Source organism: Grammomys surdaster, unplaced genomic scaffold, assembly GCF_004785775.1.
Source record: "Grammomys surdaster isolate TR1022 unplaced genomic scaffold, NIH_TR_1.0 137, whole genome shotgun sequence".
NCBI lineage: Eukaryota > Metazoa > Chordata > Mammalia > Rodentia > Muridae > Grammomys > Grammomys surdaster.
In genome coordinates, this window is record NW_021604595.1 from 8,519,119 (window position 1) to 8,531,899 (window position 12,781).

Genomic DNA, 12,781 nt, shown 5'->3' on the forward strand with positions numbered 1-12,781 from the left:
TGACTTTTTCAAATTGCTTTCTTTCTTTCTTTCTTTCTTTCTTTCTTTCTCTCTCTCTTTCTTTTTCAAATTCCATTATCTTCCAGAAGTTAAAACACTGAATAGATATTGAAGAATAAACCAATTTTTACTTATTTTCTTCCGAGTTGTTCAGATTTTCAATCATAAGAAAATCCCTACTTCTACGCTGGGGTTTACCTCTAGAGTTCTTTTGATTCACTTTGGGGACAGTTCTTTTGGAAAACCCACATCTAGTTTCTTTTTCCTTTAATTCTCTTTGGCATTGCCAAGTGAGAAGAGCCTGCCCATTTCTGTAGTCACAGAAACGGCGACTGAAGTCAGGTACACACATTTGAAACAGGAGTATTTTGACATAGAAAGTGATCCATGCAAAATAACACTGTTCAACATGAAGCAAAAATTCCCTCAGGATTGACTGCCTGCCAATCTATTATCTCTGCCCCCCATCTCTACAATAGGAGAGGTGACATAATGTCTTTATTTGGGGACACCATTGTAAGCTACATTTCAGCCTAACCTTTTAATGCTTTCTTCATGACAGCCTCTGACACCACAAATGAATCCCGTTGTCACAACTGATATGTTGTCGTTTGATCCTGACAGGAACTGCTCAGCAGGCTGCTCAGTCCTTCCACTACAGCCCTGGAACCAGCTGCTGACATTCTTCAGGCCCTGTTCCACAGACATCTCGCAAACACAGCATCCCGCTACTACGACAGTCATACGACCCTTGAGTTCTTTGGTCTATGCTGAACTCAAAATAACCACAAAGACTGGTTCTGACTTAGTGATTTTATTTTTATGATCCAGCTAACTGGTGGTACGCATTATATCAGTGAAGAATTAAAAGTCTGGAATCCATACAGGTTTTACTTATGAAGGAAAACAGTCTGGTTAGCAGAGGCTTTGATTAAATCCAGGGATACTTCTACCAGTCCGTGGACACTGGTATGTAACTATTATGATGAAGGAACGGAGTAACTGCCCACCCCCAAGCACTACCAAAGAGAGTTCCACCTGAGCCTCAGGTAGACCTTGCCGCTTTCTTTACAAAGTGTTACGATGAAGCTCTATGGCATGTGGAGGAACTGGGCTCAGGCTATCTAGGAAATAATCCGGGTCTAAAGAACCCACTGGCCTCCAAGGCTTACCAGAGTCCAGACAAGGGCTGCTGAAGTCACTGTAGGGCGCCCCTCAGAAGAGACGCTGTTTAACCAGCTGCCCAAGTCCCATGAAAGACCTTTGTTTAACAAGTAAATGTATTCTGGACAGAAAAGCAGAAGCAAAACACACATTGAGGTTTATCCCCATGGAAGAAAGCTTTTCTAGTGTGTAGAAGCCCTGGGTTGCAACCCAGACAGGACCAACACATTCCCTAAATGAACAACAGAAATACTTTCCGAGTAAGATCAGACTGGGAAGACAAAAGGAAGCATGTTAAAAAGAGGTTTGACAGTAAAGGTTGGGAAACAGTGTAATTACTGCTCTGCCAATAATAGCAACTTTTATGTTTTCTCCAGGCACACGTGAGAGCATGCACATGTGTGCACGCACGCACGCACGTGCGCGCGCACACACACACACAGGCACACACACACACAGGCACACATGCGAGCATGCACGCATGCACATACACCGCACCTGGGGGCAGGGTGCGGCAGAGAGAATTTATGATTTAGATTTGAATTTCTCTTGCCTTTTCATTGACTTAGAAAAACCAAGGAGCTCACGTCACACAGGCTGGAACTAAGAATCTGCAGAGACTAAAGCTTTAAACACAGTACTAGTGTTGAGGGTACAGTTAGGGTTACGGGCTTGAGTTTAGGTTAGTGTTGAGTTCACAATGGCAGATCAATTCCCAGTCTAGGGAAGTAAGAGAACACACGTGTTCAAACGGTGTTACAGGCACAGTGTTACCTTGAACTCTCAGATGGAAAGGTGAGTTCATCGACTTTGGGGAAGTAGACTAGTAGACACAGTAGGTTTAACAAGGAGTCTCACATACATGGAGGTCAGACCAGAAAGAGGACCAGGTCTCTCCTTCAGGAAAAATCCCACTCATTTCTGTAAGGTGTCCTAATATCTTTTTGTATCACTATTTGGAGTCACTCAATGGCACCAGTCCCAACATAAAGAGACAGGGAAAGAACACAAGCTTATGAAAACTCTCAGGTCCTCTTCTCAAGGTATCCTGACCACAGTTGGAAGCAACTTCCGTGTTTGCCTGCAGAGTCCCTACAGAGGCCAGAGCACACTGTGTCATGTGCTGTGCTTTTCAAGTCAGAAGCTCTGGACATAAAAGCAACTGCCCTTCAGGGGTCTGAGCTATAGTTATTTCTGTGCAACAATAAACAAAGCCAATAGCAACAGGATCTGAGGTGGCTGGTGACCTGGTGGCACAGCTGACAGGCGTGTCATGCCTGTCCTTCAAGGGACCTCACTTAAGTCACTGCTGTGGCTTCCTCAGCTTGGACATATTTGGTCTAGGGAATGCAAGGAATTTGCTGGCTGAGCAAGTCCATCCATGCTGCTTGTAAGGCTCCTCTCTGTAACTGCTTCTAAAAAAAGAAAAAAAATCTCCCAGCAGGCTCTGTCGCAGAAGAAGCACCCTGGTCAAGGGGGCAGTTTAAGTTTGAAAGAAATTTCTCAAAAATGTACCATACCTACTCCAGACACAGAATCTGGTTCTTGCTTTGTTTTATCATCACTCCTAGAATTACTGTCTCCCTGTCCTGAAGACAAATGGCTGATGGGAGGAAGCAGAACTATAGGCTGAATCTAGAAGTTATTCCTGGTTTACAGATGTTTAAACCGAGAGTCACAGCAACCAAACATGGCTGTGTTAAAGCAATGGGTGGCAGACCAGGATGTGACAGGTAACTGTCACGGTGCTGTAAGGCTGTGGGACATTTGTAGGAGTCTTCTTCTGTCACTAGCTTATATTCAATTTGATAAACTATCATTAGGCATTAAATATTTGAATTTAAGAAAAATAGATAAATCAAGGCCAGGTTAATGACATAGTTAAAAAAAATCACATTATTACAACTAATGTGGTTTTTTTTTTTTTATCTGTAAATAACCCCCAACACTGTATCTTAAACATTCTTCGGAAAGTAAAAATTGGTTAGTGGTGACATGTAGAAACCATGCTTTTTCTCATGTTTAATTTACTCACTTATGAGTTAAAACAAATCATTAGCCGTGTCTTAAGGCAATGAACCCAAAAGCACAAACTAAATTAATCTGGATGTCTAAGTGGGAAAAGGTGGAACACTTATGCCATCTAGTGGCAGAATGTGGCCTGGAACTAAACCAGCCAACACAATTTCCTTCTACAAACTCTCCTCAGGACTATGAGCCCAAGACTGGCTCTGGTAACAAATAAACAAAACAAAACAAACAAACAAACAAACAAAAGAAACAAAAAAAAAACCCCTTCATTGCAAGTAGAAAATATTAAGAGGCACAGATGCTTCTCAAGTGTTCCTGGAGGTTGACTCAATTTTTCTCTGAAAAATCCACCATGGGTCTTCTTGTAGATTTCCCTCATTGTCCCTAAAACCAGACATTTTATGAATTAACAAGGGTTAGGCTTAAAAACTTCAGTGGTGTGCATAACCATTTAGTAAATCTGAGCTGTTTTCTCCTGTCTGAGCAGGATTTGTCCTCCACAAGGCTTGGAATAGGACTTGTGTCTTTTTTTCTGGGTTTTGTCTCTGATCTTGTCTGAAATTTAGGGTCTTCTCTCAATACTCAGAAGATATAGAATATGTAATGATAATTACCTGTTTCAAAAATATTACCTTGAGCCCAAGAAAATAATGCAAAGTAATAAACTTTGTGTGCATTTGTGCAAGATGTATATCTTGTCTCATGTTTGTTTGGTTTGACTGGGTTCATGGTCTATGTGGAAAGGTATTCTTGTGGCAGAATGAGAATATTTTCTGTTACAAAAAAAAAAGAAAGTACACTTCAGTTTAGTAAATGTAAGAATTAAATAAATATCAGTATACGTGAAAACTGTCTACACCCTTAACATTATATAATCAGGCTAGTTTTTGTTCCACCGACATACATAGGGAGTGACTCTCTGCTTCCTTCTCAAGAGGATGGTTAGCCTGGCATCTCCCTCAGAAATCTTTTTAAAGTCTAAATTCTGACTAAGCTTTGACTCGAGGTTCCATAATGCCATGTATATGTGTGTCAAGGTCAACACCAGATGCCTTCCCATCGCTCTCCACTTAGATTTGGACTTTCTCCACCATATGGGTACTGGAGCTGGAACTCAGGTCATCACTCAGTGGCCAGCACCTTCACTCAGAGCCATCTCACCAGGGCTTCCTTAGTTTTAGAGACAAGAGTCTATACTAGACCTGGAACTTACCAACCAGGACTGACTAAGGAGCAAGCACCAGGGAGCTTTGTGCCTCCATGACCCCAGTGCTGGAGTATGGAGGGACACGCCATGGCTTTTTACATGTGTGCTGGAGCTTGAAACACAGCCGGCATGATTGAGCAGTCACTACCCTGGTCCTGTGACATGACTGTTAGAATAGTGACTCTTAGAAATAAATGCTTATGTGGCCCAGGATTGGTTTAAGACAAGAGTGGCTACTGGCAAATATAAAGTTGACTAAACTGTCTTCTAATTTGCTGCTTGACCCTTTCAACACTTTTAAAGTCCAGAGGTGGAACCGGCCCAGAGAACCCTGACAGAAGAAAGACCCAGAGAAGCCATGTAGTTGTACTTTCTACAGCTTTTGTGGAACAAGGGATTGAACCTAGGATCTTACAGATGCCAGGCAAACTGCCTCCATGCCACTTCACTGGACTATGAGAACACAGTGAGCCCACTGTGAACAAGGTGAGAAGAGACAGAATGGAAACAAGCCAAGAGTTCAGCACTGTATAAAGTTTTTAAAGACAGGTTTATTTATATATAAGTGCATGAAATTGAATACAGAAACTTTATTAAAATACTGTATATTACAAACTTTAATCCAATAAATTCTGTGTAATGACACTGAAGTGCTGGGTTCACTTGAACAGATGTTCTGTGTGTTTTCAGCAGTTCACCCTGTATAGTACAAAGAGGAGAGCCATTGAAGATGGATCTCGGAAGTTGTCCTGGGACCAGACGCGGATGGTGTAAGTTGTGCATCTTTCCTCGACAGCAGTGAATTGAACTGCACTCTTGTCTTCTGAGGCCAACTTTCAAGAATCAAAATAACTTGCATATGTTTATTGCTGCCCTTTGAAGAAAATGTGTGGTGAAAAATAATTTAAAATAAGGACCAGCATCTCTGAGGCTAACCTGATGCTTACTGCAATTAAAATACTTAAAATTCACTGCAAAATGTGTGTCTCCAGGGAGTTATGCTATATACACAATGAAATTTGTACAGGACTTGGGAAATAAAAAAATCGCTCATATAAAATTAAAAATCAATAGTATACACTATTTACAACCTGTTAGGTATTACATATAAACATAGCTTAAATAATCCTTCAAAATGAAATTGTTTTATGTAAACATGCAATACACATACTCATACAGTGTAGTTTATAGTCTTAACAGAAGGGGAAATCGTGTTCACATAACTCGGGTACTTCATCAAACACACTTTTGTCTGAGTATCACCCTCCAGCGTCATCTATTCTTCCTGTCTTTAAGCTTCACAGTACATTCAGTATTTCTATTGTAAAAATAAATCCCTGATGGTAAACATATTTCTAAAGGTTACATAAAGTGTCTGCCTTTGTACTACAATATTAAACTAACACTGTCCACACAGGAATCTCTAGTTTACATAAAACTCAACTTGAAAAGCTCACGTTTAATTTGTCTGAGTACATTTTTCTAATTTCATACTTACTTGGAAAAAAAAGAAAGAAAAAAAAAGAGGAAAAGAGGAAAATGCCCCCATGTGGTGAAGGATGGTAAAAGCAGTTGTCATCTGCCATAGTCAGTGGCTAATTTCTATGGAACTGTAAAAAGTAAGTGGCTGGACTTGTCTCAGTGGCCCACCCTAAGCTCTGGAATCTCTCTGCAGATGGTGTGCACAAAGCCAGCTCATTGGTGCCAAACCTCAGACCTCCCTAGGTCCACTTTGCAAAAGGTTCTTAACTTTCAAGGCACTGAGATACCATTTAGCTTTTAAAAAAATTATACTGTGGTCTAGCTCAATGGCTCCTCAGTGGGCTGATAAGTTAGTTTCTTAGTATCTGCTGGCTGGGCTGCACTTGTGCTACTTAAAGTCACGTTAGTGCGTAACTAAAGCTGCTACCTCATCCTGGGACATCTTAAGGCAGGGGCTGATGCTTAGGCTAGAACCACAGTGGCCGTCTGCCAGATGACAGGGCTACAATGAGCTCAGGAGACCTTTCTATTGGCTTCTCTAAACAGGTAGAACTCATGACTAAAGGTGTATATAGGGAAGAGTGAGGGCGTTTCTAAACTTCTTCATGGAAAACATATCTACTATCATAAGCACGAAGGGAAAAAAAACTATTCCAACAAGAGGATTTTTTTCTTTCTATTCCCTCCCAAGCACTTTCAGTGATGAAACATAAACATTTTGACTTAAAAAGGAGGAGCCATGCACAGTGGTACACACCTGCAATCCTGGTACCTGACAGGCTGAGACAGAAGGATCACAAGTTCAAAGCCAGTCTGGGATACAGAGTGAGACTCTATCTCAAGACCTAAACCAAAACCTTTAAACATCAGTAGCACTCCCAAGCTATTGTTCATTTAGACAAGCCTTTAAACAAGTTAATGTCATGAAAAGAATCCCCAGTCCACGTCTAGGAGGAACTCTGCTTATGGGGTGCAGATGGTCAGCATCGAAGTGTAGACCTAGGCATTCCCCAAAAGGGGAGGGCTGTATCACCGAGCCTAGACACACCAGGTGTAGGCATAGGCTAGCATCGAAAGGAAGACAGGAGCATCTCATGGACTGTCTGCCTATCCCTCACCCCAGCCCGTGTCGTTAATGCATCCTTTTCAATGAGATAACCACAGCATATACACGGGCACTCAACAGTCTCTCCAGACCAGCACTTCAGCTTCTGTCAAGAACTGTACACATCTAAGTTAGGATATATGACACCTGCTTTGGAAAGGACAGAGATTGTTAGAGAAACTGCTAAATAAATTAGTTTGGAAAACCAAAAAGGCCATTATGTATGTTCAACACATGAGCCATACATGTGAAAGTGAAAAGGTTGATCTCTTAAATTAAGAAATGATTCTGTATCACAGCTCAGCTTGCTCAGAAAGATGAGCGCTGCCATTACCCTCATAAAGAGGTAGCCAGTGCAGCACCTTGCTTACTGAAAACACTTCATATAGGAAACATTAGTTTCTCCCAAACAGATTCTAGCTATATTCTAAGGTAGGCAAATTCAGAAACAAAGCCACCACACTGGATCACTACAGAAAACAGGGACCTTCAAGGACAAATCCACCACACACAGAATATACTGTGAGCACACATGTTTTGTAGAGCCCACATCCACTAGAGCAAGGCATTAGCAAACTTCTATCAGGATGGAGGAATTATGCTTGCATAACACAGAGAATTTTTTCATATATGTTTTTGTGTATTAGCCTCTCTAACAATTTTCCCCCTTTGAATTTCCCTCTGTTACAAATGGTATTATACATTTAAAAAACATTACATTTTAAAAATTGAATAATGTCTTTTATATCCTGAAGAGTTTCAAGGGATGGGAAATTATGGATAATTAGGAGACTACTGGATGACTGTCAAGTCTAACCACTGAAAAAATAGCCCCCGATTTTAAAAAGAAACAGTAGTCTACCCAGTAACACTCACCCTATGCTACCATACTTCCCTGTACTCTAAAGCCATCGTCAGAAACTCCTCAGTAATGTTTCCATACTCTTTATGTCTTTTAAACAGATTAAATAGAGATGTTTCCAAAGCCTGTTTTGAGACATTCTTAAGAAATGTTTTCGACAGCAAGCACACTGTTGTCTATAGACATTTCAGAAAATGCTCTCAGCCTGCTTACTCAGGTTTATAATAGTGGTATTGTTTTTAGGAGAGGGAGGGAGAGAGGGAGGGAGGGAGGGAGGGAGGGAGGGAGGGAGGGAGGGAGGGAGGGAGGGAGGGAGGAAGGGAACACACCAGTGACAGAGACAAAAGCCAGAGTCAAATGCTCACAGTGACAGATGACCAAGAAGGGCAGGAATGAATACAGGGGCAGTACTTTGCATATGGGACCCAGTCAATAATGTTCTGAGTCAAACCAAAACAGAGCAGTAGGAAATGGCAGTGGAGGAGGAAATGCTGGCCACACCCATTCTTTCTACATTAACCAGTGGTGACCAGAACCTGCAATGTATTCCTGTATTCCTGTTCACCCTTCACACCTACAACCATCAACTCCCCAAAGTCTCCTTAGAAAAGTTATCTGTTGACTTTAAGAGGCAAAAGGAGGTGATAAATGTAAAATTATATGAAAAGGTTTTTTTCTTAAATTTTTCAGAAAAAATTAGAAACGGATGATGGTGAATTTCACAAAAGTCCATCTCAATGGGTATGGCAAATACAAAGTTAGAATTCTACTGACTGACTCGAGCACTTACTGTCAGACACATACTGTTTACCTACAGGAGGTATTAATTAATTCGAAGTGAGACCTGAAGCTATGAGTGGTTAAATGATGCTCAGACCAAAGTGAACCAAGTGACAGAGCATGGACTCCAGCCTGTCCCCACTGGCTTAGAGTCTGGTCCTTGTTCCCTAGTTCATAGCAACATGTAAGACATTGAAATGTTCAATTCAGAGGATGAAATGGAAAAAGAAAAATGAGGTCGTGTGAGGGAGAAAGGGTGAGTCTCAGGAAGCAATAAGGAACTATCCCAACCGTTTTTAGGGTTTGAAATTGTCTGTCCAGTTCCTGGTAGACTCTGAAGGATTGAATCCTATTTTAGCCATCCTAGTACACAGGAGATCCTAACACACAAAACAGAACTCAGCAAACTGAGCCAGGTAGCAAGTACCAGCCTGGGCATCTCAAAGAGGCCACCCAGCTTTCTGCAGTGCAAATGGAAGGTGCTGGAAGCACTGTTTCCTACAGCATTCCCTTGTTCTTCACAACATACTTTATTTCCCTTCTTTCACAAACAAACCCCCTGAAGCCTTAGAAAAGGAGTCATGGAATTCTGTGTTGCAAATACTGAACAAGGATCCTGGGTAAGACTTTCACACTGGATGATTTGCAGGGAGGATGTAAGTTAACTCTGTCTCCTGAGAAGCCAACAAAACTGTGTCAGGGCCCATGTCCTGCACCTCCTTCCTGGGAACATTTATCAGGCTTCACTCTTAGCTTACATGAGGCTGTGGTGCTAAAACCAAAAATGTACTGCTAATCCATGGCTGAGTTTTTAAGGAAATGGAACTAACTACGTCAGTGAGGGCTTCTGTCAGGTCCAAAACAGGGGTCTCCAGCAAAAACCTTAGATACTCTCCAGTCTATTTAAAGGATCATTTAACTGAACAATATATCCAACTTCTCCAGAAGAACAGGAAAATGCTCATCAAAGAAAGCTTTCCAATCAGACTGTATTCATATATAGCTATCTATATATGTATATAATGATATACTTGTGTGTATATATATATATCATTAAACACTTTGTCTCTATAAGAAACAGCTTCTTGAAAATTTCACCATATAAATAGATATATAGACAGTTTCATAAATCCACACTACACAACTGTATTTCAAAATACCAAGAGTGATAGTTACACAAAATCCCAATAGAAATAACTGAAGAAACTAAAAATGCTCCTCAAATTAAAAGTGCACACGCACACACAAACACAATTCTTAATGCAAATTAGCTTGACAATGAGATGACTGTAGGACAGTCGATAAAGTGGTAATTAACCCTTTTAGACTTTCATCCTAGAGCACAAACAAGCTCAAATCTCTTTGGTCCGTTCATTCACATATTCCATGTGTCAAGTTAATTTTCAGTTAGTTTTAGATTTGAACAATGGGCTCCATATTACTTCAACACGATAATTTTCTTAGATCATAAAATAACCATGTTAAAATAAATATTTGTTCTGTACACAGGCAATGTCAGTGACAGTAAGTCTCACGCTGGCACACAAAGTTCTGAGTTGCTGACAAGAGCAGAAGCCAGCCAAACAGGAGAGGAGAATCAGGGTTATCTGGAAAAGATGCTTATTTAGTTTAAGTTTAGAAAACAGCAAGAATACAAAGAATGAGTGGGAAGAACAGTAGGCCTGGACAACGGAAGAAATCAATTTCAGACTTGTTCTCTGACATCTCTAAGGTTTGCTTATTGGTTGACTTTTGGGTTGTTAAATGTCCAAGTCACATTATTAGTAAGTCTAAGTTGGCTGATGCACTGGCAAAAGCAGCTCCTCCAAAGGCTGATAATATATTCTTTTTGTTAGAGAAAAGGGGGTATGGATAATAAAAGTCTTAAACCAAATTAAGTTAAAGAGCTCAAGGTGCTATACTATATTTTAGATTACCTATAAATTCATAATTTCTACAATGGATCTTCCCTTAAGCTAGCATATTTGTAATTAAAACTGGTTAACACACACACACACACACACACACACACACACACACACACACACAGAGTTCAACCAGGGACTATACTTTCCCAACTTCTAGCATTTGTAATAAACAACTGTGTGTTTTTCTAAACCTCCTAAAGTTTTTATAAACAAAGTATATTTCTACTGTTAATGAATGTGACTCAGGTAATAACTTAGAAACACAAACTTAAATCATACGACTAACATCCCACTTAGATAAAGGTTCTGCACTGTCTTGCTATACTCAGACAAACTGACAACTTGAAAACGACCCACTCAGTGCCCCAGTCTTGCCAAGTGTAATTCTAGCCCTGCCACACAGAGTGAGACAGTTTACTGCTCTTCCTATGTCAGGTACTTACTGTTTTTCTATAAATGAAGCATTCTTAACCTCAGAGCCTAATTTAGGCCACTCTCTAAGCAGTTAGTACTCCAGAATCAGAGACGTCCAAGACACGTACACAGCACACACAATCTCACTGCGATGAACTGGAAGGTTTGTGCTCCGTGACAGAGGAGGCAAAAACCTTCAGAAGGGTTAAAGAATGCAACATGCATCTCAGACTTTTCCTTACAAAATTTATAAGAAAAATGTAAATTATGTTTTTATGACACACAAGTGACAATATGTCTGACTCATAAAGGTTTGATCCATGTAAGTAGAATATGATATGAGAGAAACTATGAAAGGTGTAGGTTACTGAAACGTATGCACCCTACAAGTCTATCTGAGTCCGTAGAACAGCTCAGCTAGTCCTCCGTTAAGGAGACTAGTGGTTTTCACATAAATTAAATAACAACACACAGACATATTAAAGCCCCAAGTCCCAGGAATACTCAGCTTCACAAAGCAAACACTTCCTTAGTACTGAAAGCCCACCATCCGACATTCATATGGGATTTAACGTGACAAAACAAAGCCTGACATGACCTGAATCCACGTCAAGTACACTGACAACACTCACCTACATCTACACTTGCAAACTGTCACATGATCAATGTTAAAAGAAAGGAAAGTTTGGCACATAGATCAATTTCTCAAAACGCTCCTGTAACTGAACACAACACTGTTGAGAATGATGACTTCAACACCAATGTTAACCTGATCGGCAGCTAAACAAGGTGCTTCTTCTTGCAGCTTCAGAGTCTTGTGCACCTTGCCCGGGATGGAGGCACATGAGGTGCAGTGCGGTAGTGCAATCGCTTGGACGCCAGAGGGCAGGCTTTCCACACAGCTCAAGGTCTGCCCTAGGTGTTGACTTCCTGGGTCCCTGCTTGTACCATTTCATTTCAGCTGGTTAACAATACATTTCCGGGAATCTGTACATCCATTTCCTTAGTGAAGAAGACATTCCCTCAGAACTCAGAGTGTCGCGAGGATCCTTGAAAAGGAGATGATAAGTGTCAGTACAGTCTGCCCCACGCCCCACACCAGGGCTTCCAGGGGGGCCATGTTCTTCCCAGCCACTCTGTAGATGCCGGCCACTGCTGCACCTGGGAGGAAGGGAAACGGAGCACAGAGTCATCCAGGGCACCACCTGACACACGGCTGCCGCAAGTCACCGTTCAGTTTACCCAAACAGAATAGCTCGGCACATCTTCACCTGAGAGAGTATGTACTTCTCCACACGGCTGGTAAAGTTACCCTTACCAGACACCACAGAACCTCTCAATTCAAGAATGGTGCTTTCAACGGAAAGCTAGAGTTCACGATTCATGCTCTCATCACCTTTAATGTAAGGATAGTTCCAATAACAACTCACTCCAGAATATACCCTCATCCCCTTAAAATACATACTAGGAAGAAATAGGAAGAAATAGGTGCTGGCTCCAGTACGTACACCAATTCTAGCCAGCAGCTACAGCAGGAGGGCCTTACAAGTGCCTCACAACTCAACTCACTGCAATAGGCAGCCTGCTCCTACCTCACAGCATGCCTCAGGGAAGAAGAAAATGCTACAAATAAAACCACAACTGTAAACTTGGAAACCAAGTGAATGGGTTCAGTATATTATGAGAGAGGGCCTTAAAACCACAAGGAAGGAAGTAGGGAGGGAGGAAGGGAGGGAGGTTAGAAGGAAAGGAGAAAGGGAGGGAGGGCAGGCAGAAGAAAAGAAAGTAAGAGAAAGGAGAAGGGGAGG

At 41.3% G+C, this 12,781-nt stretch overlaps 1 protein-coding gene across 2 annotated transcripts in view; it reads right to left on the reverse strand.

Annotated features, from left to right (window-relative positions):
* Window positions 1-9,600: 9,600 nt before the first annotated feature.
* Tmem170b (transmembrane protein 170B) overlaps window positions 9,601-12,781 on the reverse strand; it is a 32,921-nt gene continuing 29,740 nt past the window's right edge. For both annotated transcript variants that reach the window (XM_028763239.1, XM_028763238.1), the window contains one exon: window positions 9,601-12,134. In XM_028763239.1, the coding sequence (XP_028619072.1) occupies window positions 12,004-12,134 (131 nt within the window). In that variant the 3' untranslated portion in view covers window positions 9,601-12,003. The remainder of the gene's footprint in view (window positions 12,135-12,781) is intronic.